This window comes from Microcaecilia unicolor, chromosome 4 (genome assembly GCF_901765095.1).
Source record: "Microcaecilia unicolor chromosome 4, aMicUni1.1, whole genome shotgun sequence".
NCBI lineage: Eukaryota > Metazoa > Chordata > Amphibia > Gymnophiona > Siphonopidae > Microcaecilia > Microcaecilia unicolor.
In genome coordinates, this window is record NC_044034.1 from 315210099 (window position 1) to 315237000 (window position 26902).

At 46.0% G+C, this 26902-nt stretch overlaps 1 protein-coding gene across 4 annotated transcripts in view; it reads right to left on the reverse strand.

Moving 5' to 3' along the window:
- Window positions 1-26902, reverse strand: part of SLC23A2 (solute carrier family 23 member 2) — a 326193-nt gene that overhangs the window by 87135 nt on the left and 212156 nt on the right. For all 4 annotated transcript variants that reach the window (XM_030201843.1, XM_030201844.1, XM_030201845.1 and 1 more), the window contains 3 exons: window positions 21527-21594; window positions 13264-13445; window positions 9374-9494 (listed from right to left, as the gene is read on the reverse strand). In XM_030201843.1, the coding sequence (XP_030057703.1) occupies window positions 9374-9494; window positions 13264-13445; window positions 21527-21594 (371 nt within the window). The remainder of the gene's footprint in view (window positions 1-9373; window positions 9495-13263; window positions 13446-21526; window positions 21595-26902) is intronic.

Sequence of the window (26902 nt, forward strand, 5' to 3'; positions counted from 1 at the left end):
GAACATTGGTCAAATGGGCCTCGCAATGGCGAGGACATAACAGACTGACCTGAAAACATAAAGAACTAACAAGCGTGCAGCCTGGAATAGAATAAAAATGGGTCTAAGGGGGTGGAGTTGGATTCTAAACCCCGAACAGATTCTGCAGCACTGACTGCCCAAACCAACTGTCACTGCTGAAGGCAGTAGTGAGATGTGAATGTATGGACTGATGACCACGTTGCAGCCTTGCAAATCTCCTCAATGGAGGCTAAGTGAGCCACTGGCGGAGCCATGGCTCTAACACTGTGAGCCGTGACATGGCCCTCCAGAGTCAGCCCAGCTTGGGCATAAGTGAAGGAAATGCAATCTGCTAGCCAATTGGAGATTGTGCGTTTTCCGATGGCCACTCCCCTCCTGTTGGAGTCGAAAGAAACAAACAACTGGGCGGACTGTCTAAAAGGCTTCATCCGCTCCACATAAAAGGCCAATGCTCTGTTGAAGTTCAAGTATGCAGATGGAACTCCAACACCATCTTCGGCAGGAACTTAGGGTGCGTGCGGAGGACTACTCTGTTGTGATGAAACTTGATGTAAGGTGCATGCACTACCAAGGCCTGAAGCTCACTGACTCTACAAGCTGAAGTAGCCACCAAGAAAACGACCTTCCAGGTCAAAGTACTTCATATGGCAGGAATTCAGTGGCTCAAAAGGAGCTTTCATCAGCTGAGTGAGAACGACGTTGAGATCACATGACACTGGTGGAGGTTTGACAGGGGGCTTTGACAAAAGCAAACCTCTCATGAAGCGAACAACTAAAGGCAGTCCAGAGATAGGCTTACCCTCTACACGGCGATGAAAAGCACTAATCGCACTAAGGTGAACTCTTACGGAGTTGGTCTTGAGACCAGACTCTGACAAGTGTAGAAGGTATTCAAGCAAGGTCTATGTAGGACAAGAAAGAAGATCTAGGACCTTGCTGTCACACTAGACGGCAAACCTTCATTTGAAAGAGTAACACCTCTTCGTGGAATCTCTTCTGGAAGCAAGACTCGGGAGACACCTTCTCAAAAACCCAAGGAGGAAAATTCTAAGCTCTCAACATCCAGGCCGTGAGAGCCAGAGACTGGAGGTTGGGATGAAGAAGCGACACCTCGTTCTGAGGGTTGGAAAACACTCCAATCTCCATGATTCTTCGGAGAACAACTCCAGAAGAAGAGGGAACCAAATCTGACGCAGCCAGAAGGGTGCAATCAGGATCATGGTTCCGCAGTCTTGCTTGAGTTTCAGCAAAGTCTTCCCTACTAGAGGTATGGGAGGATAAGCATACAGAAGGCCTGTCCCCCAATGTAGGAGAAAGGCATCTGATGCTAGTCTGTCATGGGCCTGAAGCCTGGAACAGAACTGAGGGACCTTGTGATTGATCTGAGTGGCAAAAAGATCCACCGAGGGGGTGCCCCATGCTTGGAAGATCTTGCGGACTATGCCCATGTTCAGTGATCACTCATAAGGTTGCATTATCCTGCTCAACCTGTCGGCCAGACGTTGTTTACGCCTGCCAGATAAGTGGCTTGGAGAAACATGCCGTGACAGCGAGCCCAAAGCCACATCTGGACGGCTTCCTGACACAGAGGGCAAGATCCGGTACCCCCCATGCTTGTTGGTGTAATACAAGGTAACCTGATTGTCTGAATTAATTATTTTTTTTTTGTTACATTTGTACCCCGTGCTCTCCCACTCATGGCAGGCTCAATGCAGCTTACATGGGGCAATGGAGGGTTAAGTGACTTGCCCAGAGTCACAAGGAGCTGCCTGTGCCTGAAGTGGGAATCGAACTCAGTTCCTCAGGACCAAAGTCCACCACCCTAACCAATGATTTGGTTGGACAGCCAATCTCTGAAAGCCTTTAGAGCGTTCCAGATTGCTTTTAATTCCAGGAGGTTGATCTGCAGACCTTTTTCCTAAAAGGACCAGGCTCCCTGAGTGTGGAGCCCATCTACACAAGCTCCCCACCCCAGGAGAGATGCATCCGTCATCAGCACTTTTCGTGCCTGAGGAACTTGGAATGGTCACCCCATGGTCAAATTGGATCGAATCATCCACCACTGAAGAGAGCTCCGAAAGTCAGTGGACAGTTGGATTACATCCTCTAGATCCCCCGCAGCTTGAAACCACTGGGAAGCTAGGGTCCATTGTGCTGATCTCATATGTAGACGTGCCATGGGTGTTACATGAACTGTGGAGGCCATGTGCCCCAGAAGTCTCAACATCTGCCGAGCCATGATCTGCTGAGACGCTCGAACCATGGACACCAGGAACAGAAGGTAGTCCGCCCTTGCCTCGGGAAGATAAGCTCGAGCTGAGTGTTCAACAGAACTACAATGAATTCCAATTTTTGGACCGGGACTTGGGATAATTTATGAGGAACCCCAGTAGCTCTAGCACCCAAATAGTCATTCGTATGAACTCCAGAGCACCCTCCTTCGATGTGCTCTTCACCAGCCATCGTCGAGATAAGGAAACACATGTACTCCCAGTCTGCGTAGCGACGCTGCGACTACAGCTAGGCATTTGGTAAACACTCTGGGCGCAGAGGCAGTACACGGTACTGAAAGTGCTGTGTTCCCGGCCAAAATCGAAGATATTTCCTGTGAGCTGGAAGTATCGAGATGTGTATGTAAGCATCCTTTAAGTCCAGAGAGCATAGCCAATCATTTTCCTGAATTATGGGAAGAAGGGTGGCTAGGGAAACCATCCTGAACTTTTCTCGGATAAGAAATTTGTTCAGGGCCCTTAGGTCTAGGATGGGACGCATCCCCCCTGTTTTCTTTTGCACAAGGAAGTACCTGGAATAGAATCCCAACCCTTCTTCCCCTGATGGAACGGGTTCGACCGCTTGGGCCTGTAGAAGGGCAGAGAGTTCCTCAACAAGTACCTGCTTGTGCTGGGAGCTGTAGGACTGAGCAATCTGGAGGCTTGGATTCCGGATTGAGGGTGTAGCCTAACCGGACAATTTGAAGAACCCACCGGTCGGAGGTTGTAAGAGGCCACCTTTGGTGAAAAAACATTAACCTCCCCCCATTCGGCAAGTTGTTCGGTACGGACATGTTTACTGAGGCTATGCTGAACTGGAGCCTGTCAAAAACCCGTTACTTGCTTTTGCTGGGGAGCCGCAGTGGCCTTAGGCGCACACTGTTGATGAGAACGAGCACGCTGGGACTAAGCCTGGGCAGGCTGCCGAGAAGCAGGGATTACCTACGCCTAGCATAGGAATAGGGAGCACTCCTCTTCCCTCCAAAAAACCTCCTAGATGAGGAGGTAGTATCAGAAGACGCCCGGCGGGAGAGAGAATCCATAGCATCATTATGCTTCTTGATCTTGTCAACTAGATCCTCTACTTTCTCACTAAAAAAACATCCGCCATTCGCTGCTGGACCGAATGATCCAGGTCAGAGACACGCAGCCATGACAGTTTGCGCATCACTATACCTTGGGCAGCGATCCAGGATGCTACATCAAAAGTGTCGAACGTACCCTTGGCCAGGAATTTTCAACATGCCTTCTGCTGCCTGACCACCCGGCGAAAAGGCTTGGCCTGCTCCAGAGGGAATGCATCAACCAAGCTAGACAGTTGCCTCACCAAGTTCCGCAAGTGGATGCTTGTGAAGAGCTGGTAAGATTGAATTTTGACGGCGAGCATAGCGGCCTGACACGTTTTCCTCCCAAAAGAATCAAGAGTCCTAGCTTCTCTGCCTGGGGGCGCCGAGGCATAGTCCCTAGTACTCTTGGCTCTCTAGAGGGAGGAGTCCACCACCATGAAATTGTGGGGTAACTGAGATCTCATTAATCCAGGTTCACTGTGGATCCAATACTGGGATTCAGTTTTCTTTGGGATCACAGGGCTAGACAAAGGGAACGATCAGTTCCGCATAAGGGCTTCCTTCAATACCTTATGTAGAGGAGCCGTCACAACCTCTCTAGGTGGAGTAGGATAATCAAGGACCTTGAGCATCTCAGCCCTGGGCTAATCCTCAACCTCCATAGGGAAAGGAATAGCTGTAGCCATTTCCCGGACAAAAGATGTAAAGGACAGACTCTCCGGTGGAGAATGATCCTTCCCCTCCACCAGAAAGGAGACTGAGGGAATTCCAAAAGACTCATCAGAAGAAAAAGTACATATATAAGTACATAAGTAGTGCCATACTGGGAAAGACCAAAGGTCCATCTAGCCCAGCATCCTGTCACCGACAGTGGCCAATCCAGGTCAAGGGCACCTGGCACGCTCCCCAAACGTAAAAACATTCCAGACAAGTTATACCTAAAAATGCGGAATTTTTCCAAGTCCATTTAATAGCGGTCTATGGACTTGTCCTTTAGGAATCTATCTAACCCCTTTTTAAACTCCGTCAAGCTAACCGCCCGTACCACGTTCTCCGGCAATGAATTCCAGAGTCTAATTACACGTTGGGTGAAGAAAAATTTTCTCCGATTCGTTTTAAATTTACCACACTGTAGCTTCAACTCATGCCCTCTAGTCCTAGTATTTTTGGATAGCGTGAACAGTCGCTTCACATCCACCCGATCCATTCCACTCATTATTTTATACACTTCTATCATATCTCCCCTCAGCCGTCTCTTCTCCAAGCTGAAAAGCCCTAGCCTTCTCAGCCTCTCTTCATAGGAAAGTCGTCCCATCCCCACTATCATTTTCGTCGCCCTTCGCTGTACCTTTTCCAATTCTACTATATCTTTTTTGAGATACGGAGACCAGTACTGAACACAATACTCCAGGTGCGGTCGCACCATGGAGCGATACAACGGCATTATAACATCCGCACACCTGGACTCCATACCCTTCCTAATAACACCCAACATTCTATTCGCTTTCCTAGCCGCAGCAGCACACTGAGCAGAAGGTTTCAGCGTATCATCGACGACGACACCCAGATCCCTTTCTTGATCCGTAACTCCTAACGTGGAACCTTGCAAGACGTAGCTATAATTCGGGTTCCTCTTACCCACATGCATCACTTTGCACTTGTCAACATTGAACTTCATCTGCCACTTGCACGCCCATTCTCCCAGTCTCGCAAGGTCCTCCTGTAATCGTTCACATTCCTCCTGCGACTTGACGACCCTGAATAATTTTGTGTCATCGGCGAATTTAATTACCTCACTAGTTATTCCCATCTCTAGGTCATTTATAAATACATTAAAAAGCAACGGACCCAGCACAGACCCCTGCGGGACCCCACTAACTACCCTCCTCCACTGAGAATACTGGCCACGCAATCCTACTCTCTGCTTTCTATCATTCAACCAGTTCTTAATCCATAATAATACCCTACCTCCGATTCCATGACTCTGCAATTTCTTCAGGAGTCTTTCGTGCGGCACTTTGTCAAACGCCTTCTGAAAATCCAGTACCTGGGGTCTCCCTCTGATTCCCACGAACGCTCCTCTTCAGTATCGGGTAAGACCTCCCTTAGGGCACTCCGAGACTGAGCCTGCCTCAACGCCGAGAAACGAAGTCCTCGATCGCAATGTCGAGAAGTCGACACCTGCCTAGACTGCTGTGAAGCTTCCTCCACCAACGTCGAAGGGGAGTCAACCTGGGTAGCAGCCGACGTCGATGCCGCAGGCGGCACCAAGGCCAGGGGACCTCTCCGCAGGATAAGGGCCAGACGCCGCTGCACCCGGCAGCATGGAAGGCGCAAGCAGCCCAGACACCAAAGCAGACTGGCACAGCAATCCCCCCCAGAAGCAGAGCCTGGATGCATTCGTCGAGAGCCACCATCAGAAAAGGCTGCAGGGTCGGTGGAACAGGTGGTGTCAGAATCTGTGGAGGCTCGGGAGCAGGCATCAGGCTGCTAGGAGACCGACACATTGGCAGGCACCTCCTGTATCGAGGGAGAACGATCCTCCCGGCATCGACGCTTCTCAGGTGCCGACTCTCTCGACGCCCCAGAGCTCCCGGTACCGTGCGAAGGAGAACAATGACTGTGCTTCTTTGCCTTCGCTCAACGCCTGTCATCGAGACTCCTCGGTACCGATGAGGTCGTGGGATCCTCGCGTCTCCTCAGAGTTGGGTCCGACAAAGGCACTGATCTAATTTTGTTTTTCCCATGTTCATACATCAGCTGTTCCCCTCTATAAAGTCTGAGCATGTGTGGGCATTCTTTTGCAGGATTTTCACCGGGCTGGACGGGGTTCCTCCCTGGTTTTGCTGAACAGTGAGTTTAAGACAGAATTCTAATATATGCAGTTGTTTAATGACATGGTTTACTGAAAGTTTATTTTTAGGATTTGTTCTGGTTTTGATAGGATTAATTTAGCTTTGGTTTGGGTTTTAAAGTTTATTTTTAATTTTGTAGATTAAGTTCCCCTGAAGAGCTAATTTATTGGCGAAACATGGCCTATGTTGGGAACAGGGAATTTTGAAATTTCACTTCACACAGACTGAGATGGAAAAGTGTTGTAGTAGCCATTGATTCAGAACAGCATCCATGAACTGAGATCAACAGTGGCGCTGTTTACACACATTGAAAACTGAGCGAAGATCTACAGCTCCGTCCGCACCCACATTTAAGCTAAGTGGGTTTAACATTTGATAGATCTGCTATTATATATGAATACCTGGTTGGAGGCAGGGTGTGCGATGATGTGAAGAACGTGTGTATATGCTTCTCAAATCTTTGGGTTACAATAACACACCAAAAAAACTGAGCACATTATTAATTACTTAATGTATGTGGGTTTTGAGTTGCATTGATTGTATTTTATTACGTTGTTTCGAATTAAGGTTTCTGGATAAAGTCAGTAATTATAGGAATTGGAACCGATCGATTGAGGACACCCAGTGTTTGATCTGTACCTCACGGACAAAGCCAGGAAAGGATATACTTTTTGAAGGAGATCTACATCTCTCAGGCAGCGAAGAACTGTCTGATGGGATGCCATAGGACTCCTCAGTTGAGATGTCCTGATCTGTCTCCCAAGAGAGATCAGAGTCTGACACTTGAATGTACTCCTCTTCAGTAGTATATGGAAGAATGTGTCAATTACAGCATAAGCTGTGTGTGGAAAAGCATCGAAACAGAAGAGTCTCCGAGGCTGTAGAAAAGTTCCTCTGCTGATATTGACACATGCATCAGTCGAGTTTCTGGTGCCCCTGACGGTTGATGTGATGCTTCAGGTCCCTCAATGCACAAGGCACCAATGAGGAGGATGTAGAGTCCTTATGCAGACCCGGCGCAGAGTTCTATGTCAGACACTCCTGATGCTTATTTATTATTTCATTTATATCCCACATTATCCCATCAGATCAGGTTCAACATGGCTAACAACTTGAAGGCGGTAGAACTAGAGGACATAAATTGAAGTTGAAGGGGGACAGACTTGGGAATAATGTCAGGAAGTATTTTTTCACGGAGAGGGAGGTAGATACGAATGCCCTCCTGCAGGAGGTGGTGATGAAAATGGTAATGGAATTCAAAAATGCATGGGATAAACACAAAAGAATCCTGTTTAGAAGGAATGGATATATAGAAGCTTAGCGGAGATTGGGTGGCAACACTGGTAATTAAAAGCCAGTGTTGGGCAGACTTCTACGGTCTGTGCCCTGAAAATGGCAAGGATAAATCATGCTAGGCACAAAAAGGTAACAATTTATAGTCATCCATGTATAACAACAATTAGAATGGAACTGAGAAACTGGAATAATTGTACAATTAGGGGTTTTAATTATGATTAATTTTGTTGGGTTGGTGAACCTGATGTAGATGTCGAATCCCCTGCCAAGCTCGACGCTGATGCAGAACCAACAAGTTTTTCATGCTGGACTCTGTGGGCTTTAAGTGTCCTCTTTTGCATGCACAGAGGCCACAATGTATGTCCTGGTGCTCTGGATCCAAGCAATGAACACATCAGTTATGGGGGTCTGTGGACAAAATGGTCCTATTGCATTGAGTTACTCGTCTTAAATCAATTTCGCACCCTTGTTGACATAGAAGGAAAAAACGGCAATGCAAGGTCGAAAGGCGAGTTCCATACCCGAAAATGGTTGATGCTCCCAGGCCAAAAGAAGGGCTCAGAGGCCTCAAAGGCCGAAAAAAAGAAAAAATAATTGGGGTGGGGGAAATCAATAAACCGATAAAATTAATAAAGAGAAAAATATAAGAGAAATATCCCAAAAAAGGGAAGGTACCAAAATGAAAAACATTTTGACACGCTGAGGTGAGATTAAAAACCAAACCCCCCTCTGCTCTGCGGAAAATGCTTGACTGCTGGTCCCACGCTCGAGTGTCAGGCAGGAAGGCGCATGCACATTGGGGGCACTGCCTTAAAGTTTTAAAGTGACAGTGCACTATGGCAGTGTCCATACTAGACTCCATGGATGACCTAACCCACATGTGAGATTATAATAACTGTTTGTTCTCAGAGAACAGCACTAACCAATGGAGTTATGCCAATTGAAGTTTAAGTATTCATAGAACATTATGGCACACCATCACTGATACCACTAAGTCTGCAGAGCACTCTGCAGGGAGGGAGTTGAAGGGACCAACATGTCCAAGCAACCTTCTTCTGACTGTAATAAATGCAGCCTATCTGCACCCACCCTGTCTAACTCAGTTTTTATGGGATGTCATGAGGTATGTAAGCCCTATGGCTGACTGTAAAGTTAAGAGTAGAAATAGTTATGTCAGTGGCATAGCCAGACCTTGACCAGGGGAGGAGAGGGCACATTTTGGCCAGCCTCCCCACCACTCCCCCCCAACCACTGCTTCATCATAACTTGGCTGGAGGGGGGTCCTTAACACTCACCAGCTGAAATGTTTGTCCCGTACTGGTCTCGCAGCATTGCCTGTCCTGCTCTTCTCAGTCATGCCGTGCATGCTCTGTTTCACTAAAACGAGCATTCACGGCACAACTGAGAAAAACAGGATAGGCAATGCAGTGAAACCAGCCTGCAGGGGACCCCCGACATCCAAACCAGGAGCCTTAGAGCCAATTTGGGGGGGGGGGGGGGGGGGGGGGGGCCTGTAGCTACACCACTGTTATAAGTGCTTAAGACAAAGACCACAGATGATAAATAAATAAAATGGGCTTGCCCAAAATCACTAAACAAACTTATCTAAGAATCAGCCCTGCATCTTAGCTTCAGCTAGAGACACTGGCATCATTTTTGTCTTGTTCAATCATCACTCTAAAGTGGTGTAAAACTTAGATCACCTTTTTCAAAATGCATCCCCCCTCCCAAATCTCCTCCAAAAAAGCCACCAATACAAAGAAATTAATCTCAGGTGCAGCATCAACAATCAAATTCACTGTTACTGCTGCCTGGGATGAGAACATCCCTTTAGCTGCTGAGAGAAATATCAACCATTACTTACTGGAAACATTTTGAATAGTTGTAATCTATATGCTGTCCAGCCTTTTTTGGATTTGTAAATGGGTAAAGGAAACTTAACGTTGCGGGCATACTGGGAAAACAACAATACCAGGAAAATAGTCCTAGAAAAGAAGCAAGAAGAAAATAAATCAAAGCAAATAAATTTTAAAAAAAGCCACAAAAACTGCTAGGGGAGAACATTTTAGTACACGTTTATTGTTCTACAAGAATATGTATGGTTCATAAGCTAGAAATCAAACCAGCAAGGGTGAAGGAAAAGTCAATTGGCACACACAACTTTAACATGTGAAGCGTAACAATGTAACAGGCCACCTATATGTGAAGGCCAAGTGTGCGCCTATTTTATAATGACAAAGGTGTCTGTGTCTTTATAAAACACCAGCTGCAAAATGGCAGAAACTGCACCTAGATTAAAGCTTGCTTGGGAACTAGTGTAAAGATTTGCACATACATTTTATAAACAGCAGGCAGACTGCAAGTCCACCAACATTCCACCCCTCAATACTCCTACACACAGGTCACATAAGTACATGCCTTCTTGGCACCATACATATGTTTATATGCATAACCTCTGGGATAAGGTTATAAAAGCCCTTTTACATACATAAAAAAGCCTCTGTGCATGATAAACGTACTATAAATAAGCAACTTGGCGCACACAACACTGTTCAGCTATAAATGATATTGCACAATTATCAGCAGACATACAGGAAAATTAAACATTTAACAAAAATGTCTCCCTAGGTCCAAAGAGGACAAACTCTCTAATTTTAGTCTTTGCAATCTTATAATACTGAGACTGATTTATTCAATAATTACATTCAGTGTGTGTGACTACTTTTGTAGACATGGTCTTGGTGTAACTAAAAGCATGCCATCTAGTCTTCCATTTATTTGGGAATGAGGTTTTATTTAGCAATCAATTCCCATTCCATTAACAACTACAGTAGTCAGGACCTGCGGGTTACTACTGCTTGGAGTACAGATCAGCAGCTTCAGAATCAGAAAAAGTTAAGCACTTTCTCCTGCACCAGTCTCTCCTGATAGATGGGTGGGGAAGGACTGCAGCAGGTCTTGTTCAGGGCTGTTCTGGGCTCTGAAGGGAAGGGAAGAGAATGGTGTTTATTCCAAGGCTCAGCAGCAATACTAACTTGAGCCCTGGTCAGATCCTGATGGTAAAGAAAGAGCATTCTGTAGGCTGTCACCTCAGGAGGCAGACCATGAGGGCATCATCTTATAACTGTATTTTGTAAACTACGCAACTAAGAAACCTCAAATTTAAGGCCCATGTGAAGGTGGAATTATATGTGAAAAATTTGATGTGCTGCAAGACCATATTTCATGTGAATTAAATCCTTTCAAGACTGAGGAAGAAAGAGAAAAGTAGTACATTCCCTTATAATAATTGCAAAATATTGGATCAATTTCTCAGTGCAATCTACTCTTTCAGCCTGGATCTTCTGGATCACACTATTAAGTTATGATATCCCAGGGGACCCACAGATCCAGAAAGGAGAACCCAGAAATCCTGTCTTAATTATAAACTGGGTAATTTCAGGCCCCAGGGACTTCTGAGTTGCACCCTTGGTTAAAGATGAACCACAGACTTTCAGTATGGCTACCATGTGGTACAGGAGTGCTCCTGACCCACCTCAAGTTTTTGAAGGAAACTGCCGCAACATAAAGCTGCAAAAACAATAAAAGAAATATATACAGAAACGGCAAAGGCAACAGCTGTGGCCTCCCCCATCTCCGGCTTTCTCAGCAGCAAGAGGTGCAGAGGACAGTGTGGTAATTATGGGAGGTGGCGTAGCTGCTTTGCTGAAAGATATTACAAAGTTTAAAAACAAAATTTAGGGATAGGCATTTAATGCACTATTAATCTGATTTTTAATTGTTCCTTTTTTTTTTTTAAACTAAGATTAAACTTTTTAATCCTGATCAATCTTTGTGGGAATCGTGGGGTTACTTAACGGTTTCGTCCAGTTCGCCATCAATGTCTGTTTCAGGACATTATGAAGGGGAACAGTGGACGACTCCTTAGGTGGCGAAGGATAGTCCAGGACCTCGAACATCTCAGCCTTGGGCTCATCCTCAGTAACCATTGGGAAGGGAATGGCCGTAGACATTTCCCGTACAAATGACGAGAAAGACAGACTCTCCGGGGGAGAAAGCTTTCTCTCTGGGGAAGGAGTGGGATCAGAAGGAAGACCACAAGACTCCTCATCAGAGAAATATCTTGGGTCTTCCTCTGCCTCCCACGAGGCCTCACCTTCGGTATCGGACACAAGTTCACGAACTTCAGTCCGAAGCCAAGCCCGTCTCGACGCGGAGGAACTAGGTCCTCGATGGCAGTGCTAAGAAGACTCCTCCCGCGCCGGCAACGACGAAGCTCCCTCCAGCTATGTCGACGGGGAGTCAACTTGGGTGGCAGTGGACGCCGATGCCGCAAGCGGTACCGGCGTCGCAGTCCGCACCACGGGCGGGGAGCCAGCTGCCGCATCTCTCGACGGTACCGGAGGCGCAAGCACCCCCGATACCGGAGCAGATGAACGCAGCAGCCTTTCCAGGATACCTGGAAGGATGGCCTCGAGGCGCTTGTCCCGAGTGGCTGTCAAGCGAGGCTGTGGGGCCGGTACCGGCGACAATGTCAGAACCTGTCTGCAGCGAAGAGGCGGTACCGGGCTGTCCGGAGCAGAGCGCAGACACCTCTTGTATAGAGGGTGAGCGATCCTCTCAGCGTCAACACTTCTCGGGTGCCGACTCCCTCGGCGTCCCGGAGCTCTCGGTACTGTGACGGGAAGGTGACTGATGACGGTGCTTCTTTGCCTTCGCATCAAGCACGCCAGCGGTACCTCTCGGTACCGAAGAGGAAGTCGTGGAATCCAGACGTCTCCTCGGGGCCGGGTCTGAAGGTGGTCGGTCCCGGGGGGCCTGCAGAGCAGGAGCCCTCGAGGCAGGTGGAGACCCATTCGGTTCACTGCTACCAGCATGGGATCTCTGGACAGCCATTCCCTACACTCCGGACGTCGATGCACCCTCCGATGCTGACATTGATACCGGCGATGACCTTGGTACCGCTGGCTCCGTCGACATCGAAGGACCGGACCTGGCTCCGAACAGCAAGTCCTACTGAGCCAATCTCACCACCTGGGTCCTCTTTTTGAGCTGAAGACACATGCAGGCGTTGGGACAATGACCCTGCTCCCAAACACTGAAGACACGAAACGTGTCTGTTAGTCAGCGAGATGGTCCGGTTGCACCTCATGCACTTCTTGAAGCCGCTGGTAGGATTCGAGGACATGGGCGGAAAAATCGCTCCGGCGAGGTCAAAGTCCGTGATGATGCCGAAAAAGCACCAAAAAAAGGGACAAAACCCGTATGGGAGGCCAAAATGGCCGCTACCAAAAAAGAAAGGAAACCGAGGAAAAAACCTGAAAAAACTACAGGGAAACTTTTTTTTTATTTTGAAAACAAAGAAAAGACTAGCAAACTCGTCGAGAACACCAACAAGCGGCAAAAAAGCAGCGAAAAAAAAACGCAGTGGGGGTCTCTCTGGGGCCCAGACCGACCGTAAAACAGCCGATCCGAGCCGTGGAAAAAAAAAAAAAAAAAAGAGACTGAGGGGCACGCTCGTGCTGCGGGCGGGAAGACAGTTGCGCATGCGCGGTACGCATGTACACGCGGGGGCTAGCAAAACTTGTTGCTAGGAAGATCTTCCGATCCTGGGGCTGCCGTCGGACATCACCCAATCATGAGAACAAGAAGCCTGCTTGTCTTCGGAGAAACAATTGGTACTGCTTCAAATTCATGTTAAACACCAGTAAGGCAACAATTTCCTGAACTATTTTGTAACTCTTGAGTACTTACAGCATGGCTATGCCCCAGTGCTTGCCTGCCCTTTCTCCAGCTGCCTGGAAACCAGAAAGGCCAATCAGAGATACTGTGGGTGTAATTGTCAGTGGTCCAATGTATTTAAGTAGAGCTCCTGGCAGCCCGAGGAATCCAATGATCACTTCTATCAGAGAGGACATAATGATGGCACCTTGAATCTGACCACCACATACCAAGGAAAAGAGAAAAAACACCAAAATGAGCAAAGTTAGAAATTACACTTAATATGATGTCTTCATAAAGTTTTTGATCACTAGGTTTCAAAACATCCTGGTAGGTTATGATGGTAGACAAAAAACCCGCCAGTCTGTCTATTTTCTCTTCCCACTGCAACAATATAGATCCCATGCTCACATTCTGTATGTTTGTCCCAAGCTTTCTTTATTTCTAATACTCTACACCATTTTCACTAAGTTTGTGCAATCTCCCCTTCAGCTTCACGTCATGACCCCTTTTCTAATTTAAAAAAAAAAAAAAACTTACCTGAAGATGTACTCCAAAGACAGCAGGGAAACAGTACCCCAACAACTCTTTCTAGAATCTTGGGCTGCCTCACTGCACATTCCTGCCTTCTGCTGTTGCATGGGACCTCTTCAGTCTATTACTAGCTAAAGATATACAACTTCTTGGAGAGGTGGAAGGGTTGTGAGGATTCAAGTCCTGCTGCTCTCAAAGAAAACCTGTTATAGGTAAGTAACTTCATTTTCTGATGACAATCCTCATGACTGGGACTCTGTAGCTATAGGCTGCCTTCAACAGAAAAAGGGAAAAGAACACACAAGTGACACTGCACCTAGGCAGACATCAATATTTTGGTGGCAACAGGCCCTTTTTATCAGTTTTGGTTTTGTTTTGGAAAGTAGACTGGAACTGAAAGAGAAGGGCCTAGGGGGGATGGAGTTGTATTCTATAACCACAAATAGATTCCGGAGGACTATCTGGCCAAACTTGCCATGTTGGGAATTCTGTCCTAAACAATAATGAGATGTGAATGTATAGATAGATGTCTAGGTCACAGCTCTGCAAATCTTCCCTGTGGAGGCTATCTCAAGTGGGCTACTGACACAGCCACAGCTCTCACATTATGAGTTGGTATACAACCCTCAAATAAATGAGGGAAAAGCAGTCTGCTAGGCAACTGGAAAGTGTGCATTTTCTGATGGCAGCCCCTATCCTGTTTGGGTCAACAGAAACAAAAAGCTGGGTGGACATTATATGGGCTTTATTCCATGGCTCTCCTGCAGTCCAAAGTGTGCAGTGCACTTTCAACTTTATGGACGTGCAGTTTAGGAAAAAGGCTGGAAGGAATAATGGCTGGTTAAGATGGAAATCTGATATAACTTTAGGAAGAAACTTTGAATGGATACACAAAATCACTCTAGTACAAGACGGATCAGTCACAGGACCTACTCTATGTCTATGTACTCTATGTACTGAAGTTGCTGCTTCCAAAAATATGATCTTCCAGGTCAGGTACTTCAAGTGACAATTATCTAATGGCTCTAAAGGAGCTTTCATCTGCTGTGAAGCAATAGATCCCATGAAACTGAGGAGACTTGATGGAAGGTTTCATAAGTAACAAGCCCAAAAAGTGGGCAACTAAAGGCTGTGCAGAGATGGGTTCACCTTCTACCCAATGATACGATCCAACTGCACTAAAGTGAACCCTTATCAGATTGGTCTTGGAACTGCCTCTGATACACGTAGAAGGTATTCAAGCAGATTATGTGTAGGGCATGTGTAAGTATCTATGGCTTTGCCTTCAAACTAGATGGCAAACCTCTTCTATTTAAATCCATATGTCCTCTTATTAGAATCCCTTCTAGCCAACTAGCAAGACCAGTAAGACACTGCCGGGCAAGTTCAGGGAATGTCACTCTCAACATCCAAGCTGTGAGCGCTAGGAATGCAAGAGTGCCATGTTCTTGCATGATCAGTATTGAAAAAAAACACTCCAGGCTTGTAAGACTCCTGATGGAAAGGTCCAACAGAAGTAAGAAATAAGCTTGCCTCAGCCAGTAAGGAGCTATGAGAATTGTAGTTCCTCAATCTTGCTTGACCTTCAAAATGGTCTTCATTGTAAAGTATGATGGGAGGATACGTGCACAGGAGACCCTTTCCCCGATGCAGGCATCTGAGGCTAGTCTGTTATGCAATCCTATCCTGGGGCAAAAATGAGCAGTTTTGTTGAATGGTGTGGCAAAGGGTCATCACTCTCAAAAGAGCCTGGGGACAACTTTGTTGCACAGCATCCACTAGTGGGGTCACAGGACTTGACTCAGTTTGTCTTGCCAGGACATTAAACTTCCTGAACAAATGTGTGACTGAGGAACAACCCACGAGAAATAGCCCATTTCCATAGTCTGACAGTATTAGGAGATACAACCCCGCTCCTCCCTGCTTCCATATGTAATACACGGCCACCTGGTTGTCTGTCTGAACCAGGATGACCTTGTTGGATAACAGATATCAGAAAGCCTCTAGAGCATTTTATATTGTTCTTAGTTCTAGGAAGTTTATCTGACAAAGTCTCCCATGAGCAGCCCATACATCTTGAGTGTGACGCCCATCCAAATGAGTTTCCCCAAGTCAGAGGAATTTGGAGGGATTCCCGTTGACAAACTGGATTGGTTTGACAACCAGGACAGAGAGCTCTATACAGTTATGAAATCCTGAAGGTTCCTCATGGACAGAGTCCACTGGACGGATAAGATCTACTGGGCTTGCCTCAAATGTAGGCGAGTCACGGGAATGACACAAACTATTTATGCTATATGACCAGGCATTCTCAACATTTGACAAGCTGAAACTTGCTGACTCTCCCAAATTTCCTCAGCAGTGGAAAGCAGTTTGGTTATCCTTTGCTGTGGAAGTAAGGTAGTTGCTTGAGTCATGTCTAGCAAGGCTCCTATGAATTCCATTTTTCAGTTGACTTTAGATGCGACTTGGGATACTTTATGATGAACCCTAGTAACTTCAGCACTGAAATGGTTGCGCAAACAGATCTTTCTGCACCTTCCTCAGTTGTGTGCTTCACCAGTCATCCAAATAGGGAAACATATGGATCCTCAGTCTGCTTGGATATGCTGCAATGATGGCTAAACATTCTGTGACTATCCAAGCTGTTGACATGAGGCCAAATGGCAGTACACCGTACTGATAGCAGTGTTTCCTTATGACAAACTACAAATACTTCCTGTGGCCTGGATATATCTGAATGTGAGTGTAGGTATCCTTTAGATCCAGAATAGAAAGGGAGCCTGAGGAAACTATCCTCGACTTTTGTTTAGGGCACACAGGTCTATGATTAGGTAGTATACCCTTGTCTCTTTCATGATCAGAAAATACTTGTAATAAAATCCCTGCCCTCTTTTCGATAGTAGAATAGGTTCAACCACATTGATCTGCAAGAGGGTTCCCTTTGTAAGTATTTCCCGATGCTGACAGCTTAACGTTGATGTTTTCAGTGGGCAATCTGGAGACTGGTCTACCAATTGTAGATGGTAAGATATATGGACTATTTTGAGAACTCACCTGTGAGGATACAAGGCTATCTGCCTGTGAAACAAATTAGCCTCTGTCCTACAGGTCCAGAACAGATAAGGGGACAGAGGCTATGTTCTCATAGAGGAAGTCAAAATCCTGTTCCTGGTTTTAGCTCAGGTTGGGACTTTTGGGCCATCTACTATCTGGGACGATAGCAAGAACCCGACAGAGGTTGTGAGCAGGAGAGTGGAGGATAACTAGCCTGTAAGAGTAATAGGACCTTTGTTGGTTTCAACTATGACATCTCCTGGAGGAAAAGGAGGAGGTCAGGTCTGAATTGGGCATGGAGGTCTTAAGGGTGTCTCTATGCTGCTAGATGAGAGTATCAGCCTCCTGCATCTCATTTTTGAGGAGATTCTCTTTATAGCAAAGCATGTCAGCAAGCTTTTCCTGCACATCTTATCTAAGGTCCGAGGTCCACAGCTAGGTGACTCTGCAGGCACTAAATCTTCAAGGCAGAAGCTCTTGACGCCATTCTGAAAATATCACTAAACTGCTCGGATCATGCACTTTTCACTCCTTCCTTGTGGCCTGTGTTCATCAGCCTTACCTCTAGGAAGGGTGTCCACAAACTCCACTAATGCAGCACACAATGTTCCACAATATATACACAAGAAGAGCTGATAGGATGCTATGCAGGACAACAGCACAGCATTATAAAATGATCTCTTTGAAAAAGATTTCAAAGTCCAAGCCTCCCTCCTAGGAAGCATACTAGGAAGTGAGTTTTGGAACTCTTAAGCTTTTTAGAAAGTGGATTTGACCGCCATAGAAAGGTGGGAAAACTGCTGCTTCTCTAATCCTGGAGCATCTTGGACCTATGCATATAGTCAACCTTATTACGCATAGGAAATATATAGAGGGTCTTCCACATTCTCATCTGTACATGCTTCAGCATTTCTGCGAACAGGCACTGACAGGTTCCTTTTGGAGGGGGGGGGGGGGGGGGGGAAATCAAGGATTTAGAGGATATCCAGGATTTCTGCCCTGGGTTCTTCTCCTCTAAGTGAAATGGGAACGCCTGAACTATCCCCCATATAAACTTATGAATGAAAGCTTCTCTGAGAACTAGGTCTCAAACGATGGGGAGGGGTTTCAAGCAAAACCAGTAGACCACTCCGAGAAGTTTCCTAGTTCCTCACTCAACTCAGACTCATAGAAGAGCTCACCATGTCTACCTGTCTCACATTACTGACAGAATGGTCAAGCCTCCTACAGCAATGAAGCACCAAGGATTTGGTGCACTAGAAATGGAAACCAGTTGAGGCATCTCTTTCAGGTAAGGCATGCATTTATAGTATCAGCTGCATCATCCCTGTCCTAGATAAACAATATTGAAGGAGCAGCATAGCATCAACCAAAGAAGCGCTTCACGAAGAAGTTTGAGGAGCAGAAGAACTGCTCCTCAAAGGTTGCCATCAACAAAGACAGTGACATCACAATAGAGGTGGCTATGTTCCTCCTGAGTCACTCTCATCTCTCCCTACACTCCCTCCCCGGGTACTCCATTCACTGGATTAATCTCCCTTATCTGCACCCTTCTCCTCCACTGCTAACTCCATTCCTTTTATCTTGCTGATGGAATAGACTTTCTGCTCATATGGGAGATGCACTTGGTTGTCCCCTAAACCTGAATGAGGCCATTATAAAACCACTGAAAGACAATACTTATCTCCAGTATGAGGTGCATCCAAGATTGTCACCAGGCAAAATGGTGCCTCAGGTAGTTGGACAGGGGGAAATGGCCCTCTGTCGTCACAGCAGGCATTTAACCAGTCCTATTCCAATGAGATCCAGGAGCATCCATACCAAGCTTAGGTTCCAGCAGTGGCAAGGCACATTGGCAACTCCCTTCTAAGCCTGGCAGCTCAGGTAGGCATCCTTCGAAGTCCACTCCATCCATCTACTCACTGCTCTGCCTCTCCAAGTAGCTGTCATTTATCGACCCCCTTATAAGTCCCTTCCTTCCTTTCTCAATGACTAACTCCTAGCTTTCCTTCTTTCTTGAACCTTCATCTCTTTCCCTCATTCTTGGGGATTTTAACATTCATGCTAATGATCCCTATTGACTCTTATGTGCTCCACTACCCCCACTCACTAGAATGGCCACTGTCTTGATCTTATCTGCTTCTCCAACTGCTCACTCTCCAGTTTCTGCACCTCAGCTCTTCCCCTCTATGACCATCATCTGATAACTTTTACACTTAAACACCCACCCCCCAGTCCCATCCAATCTCAACCAATATATTTAGGAATTTTCAGGCTATTGACCCTTCTATTTTGTCCTCCAGTGTTTCAAATTTCTTCTCAACCACTATGTTATCCAAGTCTGTCAGTGAGGCTCTCTCTTCCTACAATACTACTCTCTCCTCTGCTCTGGATACTCATGCGCCTCCAATTTCCCGTTCTGTAAGGTGTACCAAACCCCAGCCTTGGCTGACCATTAGAATCCGTTACCTACGTTCCTGTGTCAACTCTGCAGAACACCTTTGGCTGAAATCCTATGCCCATGCTGACTTCATACATTTCAAATTCTTGCTGACCTCCTTCCAGTCTGCTCTTTCACTCGCCAAACAGGACTACTACATCCAGTTGACAAATTCTCTTGGCTCAAACCCTCGTCTTTTTGCCACATTGAACTTTCGCCTCAAAGTGCCTTCACCTCCAACTCTCCCTTCACTTTCTCCCCAGACTCTGAGTACTTTCATGATAAGGTTCAGAAGATTAAACTTCTATTCTCAACCAAGTCACCTCCACCTCTCCATCCCTTTAGTCCAGACTCTCAACCCTCCATCAACCCCTGACTCCTTTTCTGAAATCACCGAAGAGGAAACTGCACGTTTTCTTTCCTCCTTGAAACTAATGACCTGTTCCTCTGATCCTATTCCCACCCATCTAATTAGAACTCTCTCTCCTATTGTCATCCCTTTTATCTGTCATATCCTCAATCTTTCACTTTCCACTGCGGCTGTTCCTGATGCCTTCAAACATTCCGTAGTCACACCACTCCTCAAAATACCTTTATTGGACCCAAACTGTCCTTCCAACTATTGCCCCATCTTCCTTTCCTATCCAAGATACTTGAACGTGCTGTTCACCACCATTGTCCTTTCTTTCATCTCAAGCTATTCTTGATCCGCTTCAATCTGGCTTCCACCCTCTTCATTTGACTGAAACAGCGCTTGCTAAAGTCTCCAATTACCTGTTCCTGGCCAGATCCAAAGATCTCTATTCTATCCTTATCCTTCTCGATCTGCTGCTTTTGACAATGTTGATCACCGCCTACTCCTTGAGAGAAATGGCCATTTAAACCCTACCCTCTGTTTTCTGTCCAATAACCAATTACTAATCCACACTATGTAAGCCACATTGAGCCTGCAAATAATTGGGAAAATGTGGGATACAAATGTAACAATAATAATAATAATCTGAAACTAAACAAGACCAAGACTGAGCTTCTTGTCTTTCCCCCTAAACCCACCGCTCCTCTTCCCCCGTTCTCCATCTCTGTGGATAACACTCGCATCCTCACTGTCTCATCAGCTTGTAACCTCTGGGTATCTTCAACTCCTCTCTCTATCTACACAGGCTGCTTAAACATATCATTTCTTTCTCTATATCACCACCAAAATGTGTCCTTTCCTTTCTGAGCACACTACCAGAACCCTTATACACATTCTTATCACCTCTTGCTTAAGACTATTGCAACTTGCTTCTCACATGTCTCCCACTAAGCCATCTTTCTCCTCTTCAACCTGTTCAAAATTCTGCTGCACAACTTATATTCTGCCCATGTCGCTATGCTCATATTAACTCTCTTCTCAAGTCACTTCATTGGCTCCCTGTTTCCGCATAAGGTTCAAACTCCTCTTTTTGACTTACAAGTGCATTCACTCTGCAGCTCCTCAGTACCTCTCCACTCTTCTCTTTCCCTACACTCCTCCCAGGGAACTCCATTCACTGGATAAATCTCCCTTATCTGCACCCTTCTCCGCCACTGTTAACTCCAGACTCCATTCCTATTATCTTGCTGCACTATATGCTTGGAATAGACTTCTTGAGCCAGTACGTCAAGCTCAAACTCTGGCTGTTTTCAAATCTACGTTAAAAGCCAACCTTTTTGATGCTGCTTTTAACAACTAACCCTTACTCACTTGTTCAGTACTCATGTTTTATCATTCCTATCAGTAATTCTCTTATCCCTTATTTGTTCTGTCTTAATTAGATTATAAGCTCTGTCGAGCAGGGACTGTCTTCTTCATGTCCAGTGCTGCATACGTATAGTAGTGCTACAGAAATGATAAGTAGTATAACCCTGGATGCATCCATCTCTGGCAAGTCAATCTATCCATAACTGAATGCTGAAAGGACATATCAACTGAAAGCAAAAGTTTCATGTGCACAATTTTTGAATGAAATGAGACATTTCAGTACACTGTTATAAGATCTTCTTGAATGCCAGACTGTTTGATACTTTACCACAATGCTTTAGAAAAATTAAAATTTGATATATAACATTTAATTTATTTTCCCTGTTTTACATCAAGTGCACATTCAACACTTTTGCTTTCAGACAATGATATGCAATTCCCCTTAACCAGAGGCATCTCCTTCCCATTCCCCAGGTCACTTTTAGGAGTGGCTCACTAAAGCCACAAGGACTTTCCTGGCAATATATTTATTCATCCCATACCTCTCGAATCCTTGGGTACCAGATATGCTCAGTATGCAACAGTTCTGTCTCATTAGTCAATGATAAATCTGCAAGTGAAACATATCACATTTTCAGAAGAACTGTCATCCATTTACTACCCCCCCCTCTTCTGCAAAGACATGATAGGGTGGATTGTCATTTAAAATAAAAGATTAAAAAAATTTTTACTACCCATATTTATAAACATTTTGTGTAAAAAGAACCTTGCTCAATCATGAACAACATAACTTCTAATTATATTCTATGAACGTGCCTCTTCACAACAGCACATGGAGATTAGCTAACTGACCCAGTCAGACTTTGCAGGTGGTATACATGTGCCCTTAACTTTCTCTCTAACTGCAAAGGCAAATAAAGTCAATGAAGATAAAATTATGTCTTACCTAATAGTTTTCTTTTCTTTAGTCCTACCAGAGGAGTCCACATCATGTCCATCTACCATCAGAAGGAGACAGAGAAAAATAGTTCCAAGTAATTCACCCCTTAAGGGTATCATGCAGCCTGGAATGATCAGTATTTTGAACACCAAAAAAAAAGGAGTAGCGTGACTAGCAGGGCTCTTCCGTAAAGAAACAGCAGCACGAGGAATATAATGATTAAAACCTTTATTCTTCAGGACCCAACACAGCACCGTGTTTCAGCATAGAGCCTACATCAGAGGTCTGTACACGAAATCACAAGGAGCATAGGCAAATGTAATCACTGGAAAACAGTCTTAATAAATATGTGATCCGAGTAAGGTAGGGTTAGTGTGTAACGTACGAAGACAGTATATAAAGGTTTTATTCATTATATTCCATGTCCTGCTGGTTCTTTACGGAAGAGCCCTGCTAGTCACGCTACTCCTTTTGTTGACATAGTGGAATATGGTCTTCCACTTTTGCGATGCTCCTCCAATATTTCGAATAGCCTTGCAAGGTGCTTCTGACCATTTTGCTGGGCAGTGTTAAAAACTTGGGAGAGCTTGTTCTACTCAGCCAAGAAGGCCCTCAAGTAAAGAGGCATATACTTGATTGGTATACAGACATTTCACATGTCTAAGAAACATGAAAGACGAAGTCCAGAAATTATCTAAAAACAGAATGGACAAGCTCCAACAAGAGATAACGAACTAATTGAGTAGGCATCTAGACTGGTCTGGTAGGACTAAAGGAAAGAAAATTATCAGGTAAGAATTTTTCATTCCTTGTCATACCAGACCAGTCCAGAATAATGGGATGTAGCAGAGCAGTGCCCACAATGGAGAGCTTGCAAACAGTAAGAAAATACAATGCACTGAAGAGCAGGCAGAGAAGCCACTCATCAAATTGAAAGAAGCTCCAATTTGCACGCCTAGTAGGGCAAGAAAATTGCACAGAAAAGGAAGGGCAAAGGCCAGAAAAAAAAAAAATTACTTAAGACAATTTCTCACTCTGTAGCCTCCAAATGAGGAATGGTCTTGGGGAAACACAGAATGACCTCTATAGGTCTCCCTGGAAGCCAGGAAATCCGGGTTGCACATAGCCAAGGCAGGGAACAAGAAAGCGTAGATAAGACACCCCCCCCCCCCCTCCATAGGGAACAGCAGCAGCTGGACCCAATTCCAACAGAGCCGCCCTGAAACACCCTGATAGAAGGCAGGAGGGAGTATCCCAAACTGTGGACAAAGAGAATCCATGGAACTATATGCCAGTGTCAATAAGGCTAAGACAAATATGGCACCCCAAAGTTGAACTGAGAGGAGATACATCCCAAATGGTAGCCAGGCGAGGCTCTATACTCAAGGACAAAGACCTTCATAGTGTGAATGCCTACTTAGCAAAAGATTCCAGCCAACTGGGGTACAGCCAGACCAAATCTAGTAATGCAGCCTATCCACTCTGAATATCAAGAATGGGCAAGACAAGCGGCCTAAAAAAAAAAAAAAAAAAAGGAATTGAAATTGATCACAGGCAAAGATGGAGCTGAATGGGGAGGGGGAGATGGAGACGAGATGGAGCAGAGATCTCGCCCAGTGGGCCAGCTGCACTAAACTCTCAGAGAAGGATCCTCACACTGCCTCCAGAGTCCAAGTATATATGGAGCTGCACTGCTGCCACAGAGAGGAGAACCAGGAGAGGACAGAGCCCTGGAACCCAAATGAGGACAGTGTGGCAAGAAGTAAACTGTGATTGACAGTGTAAAAAGCGGCGGATAGGTCGAGGAGGATGAGGATGGAGTAGTGACCTTTGGATTTAGCAAGGAAAAGGTCATTGCAGACTTTAGATAGTGCAGTTTCTGTCGAGTGTAGGGGGCGAAAGCTGGATTGAAGCGGATAGAGGATGGCATGAGAGGAGAGAAAATCAAGGCAATGGCTGTGAACGGCACGTTCAAGTATCCTATAGAGGAAGGGTAGGAGGGAAATTGGGCGGTAGTTGGAGGAACAGGTAGGGTCAAGTGATGGTTTTTTTGAGGAGTGGTGTAACTACAGCATGCTTGAAGGTGTCAGGGACAGTTGCAGTGGAGAGAGAAAGGTTGAGGATATGACAGCTGGGGGGGGGGGGGTGATGGTAGGAGAGATGGTGTTAAGTAAGCTGATGGGGATGGGGTCAGAGGAACAGGTGGTGCATTTCGAGGAGGAAAGAAGATGGGCGGTTTCCTCTTCGGTGATATCAGGAAAAGAGGAGGCGGCGGCCTGGGTTGGTTGGTTGAGGGAGTGGGTTAAAGGGTGAAGAGGAGGAGACGGTTTGGTGGTGAATTCGAGGATGATCTTCTGCACCTTGTCGCGGAAGTAGTCAGCCAGTGATTGAGGAGAGAGTGATGAGGGGGTGGGAGCAGAGGGCACTTTGAGGAGGGAGTTAAGGGTGGCGAAGAGACGACGAGGGTTAGAGCTGAGGGAATTAGTCAATTGGGTGTAACAGTCCTGTTTGGCGAGGAATAGGGAGGACTGGAAGGAGGATAGCATGAATTTGTAATGGATGAAATCAGTATGGGTGCGAGATTTCCTCCAGAGGCGTTCAGCCGATCGGGCGCAGGAGCGAAGGTATCAGGTGCAAGGGGTCAGCCAGGGCTGGGGATTAGTATGCCTTGTGGGACGGGAGATGGGTGGTGCAAAGGTGTCCAGAGCAGAGGAGAGAGTGGCATTGTAAGTGGAGACAGCCTTGTCGACAGATTCAGAGGACATGACGGAAGGGAGGAGATTAGAGATACGACAGGATAAGGTGGGAGGGTCGACAGCCTGGAGATTCCTGGAAGTAGTGGGCGGGACTGCGGGGGAGGGTGATGAAGTGTGAAAGTGATCAGGTGATGGTCAGAGAGAGGAAGAGCTGAGGCGCAGAAATTGGAGGGTGAGCAGGTAGAGGAGAGGACGAGGTCAAGACAGTGGCCAGATTGGTGAGTAAGGGTGGAGCTCAGTTGGAGGTTGAAGGAGCAGGTTAAGAGTGAGGAACTGAGAAGCGTATGAGTCGGATGGGTTATCAGTGTGTATGTTAAAGCCTCCAAGAATGAGGGATGGGGATGAGGGCTCAAGAAAAACGGAGAGCCAGGCATCGAAGTTGGTAAGGAAGGAAAATAGGGACTTATCAGGGGGCGGTAAATGACTGCAACTCTGAGTGGCAGTGGGTAGAATAGACGGATGGAGTGAACTTCAAAGGATGAGAAGCAGTGAGACTGCGGTAGGAGGAGAGGTTGAAAACTGCAGGAGGGCGAAAGTAGTAACCCGATGCCGCCACCGCAGCCTACTGGGCGGGGAGAATGGGAGAAAAGATAGCCTCCATGGCATAGGGTTGCGACTGAGGCAGAGTCGTCAGGGGTGAGCCAGGTTTCAGTTAGGGCGAGGAGTTAGAGAGAACGGGAGATGAAGAGACCATGGGTAAAGGAGAGTTTGTTGCAGACAGATCGGGCATTCCATAGGGTGCACGAGAAGGGGAGGGAAGAGGGGGAGAGGAGGGGAATGGAAATGAGGTTGGAGACATTCCGGAGTGGTTTGCATAGATAGGATGAGGATTGGTGTGGGGGACCTGGACTGGATGTCCCCTGCAGATAGTAGGAGAAGGAGTAAGAGAATACGAAGAAGGGTAGGGAAGGTAGGGCGACGAAGGCGGGATGTGCATAGGAGGAATGGAGATGGGTCAACAGCAGGAAGGAAATGTTGAAGGTTGAGGGCTAAGGAGAAGGAAGGGGAAAGGAGAGAAGGTGAGGTGATGAGGGTAAGGGGAGGGTAAAGTGTAGCAGCAGTGCAAAGTGTTTTTGGGTTAAGGAGTAGGTTGGGAAGGGACAGCATCAGGAAGAGAGTGTGTATAGGGGACATGGCCATGCAGAATTGGATTGCTGGAACACTGGAATGTTGGAATGGGTGAAACTGGTAGGCTGGGCTACTGGGGGAAGGTGATGAATTAGGAATAGATGTAGTTGGAAGAGGTCAGTAGTGATAATTTGGCTGTAGGGAGGCTATTTAAGAGATGTCACTAGGGGTGGGAGGGACTAAGCCTAAGAGACAGCTGTTCTCTGCAGGCAGACTCTCTCTAAAAGGTATTTTCTCTGAAAAAGCTGTTGGTTTTCAGGCTGAAATCTGCTCTCCCCAGAAAGAACTAGTCACACCCACTAAGTTTAAAAAATGTGGGGGAAGGGAGGTCAAGAGCCTAAGAGACAGAGCTGTTCTCTGCAGGCAGACTCTCTCTAAAAGGTATTTTCTCTGAAAAAGCTCTGTTTTCTGTCCAATACCAATTACTAATCCACACCAGAACCTTGTCTCCTATCCCATGACTAATTTTCTCAGGAGTCTCTCATGAAGAACTTTGTAAAAGGCTTTCTGAAAATCTAGTTACACTACATCAACCAACTCACCTTTATCCACATGTTAATTCACACCTTCAAAGAAATTAAGCAAATTGGCAAGGCAAGACTTCCCTTAGCTGAATCTATGCTCTGTCACATTAAACCATATTTATCTATGTGTTCTGTAATTTTATCCTTTGTAATAGTTTCCACTATTTTACCAGGCACTGACATCAGACTTACCGGTCTGTAACTTCCCAGATAACCCATAGAACCCTTTTTAAAAATTGGCGTTACACTGGCCACCCTCCAGTCTTCAGGTACTAAGGAAGATTTTTTAACAACAGGTTACATGTTACTAACAGCAGATCTGAAAGTTCATGCTTGGGTTCTTTTAGTACCTTTGAATGCATTCCATCTGGTCTAAGTGATTTACTACTCTGTAGATTTGGCTCAGAACGTCTTCCAGGTTCATTGAGATTTCTTTCAGTTCCTTCACATCACAACCCTTGAAATCCATTTCTGGTACAGGTAGATCTCCAAACTGATAGAATGAGCTGTGATGCATATATGGAGGAGACGTGTCCCCTTGGAAGAAAAAAAAAAAAATGTGTCCCATAT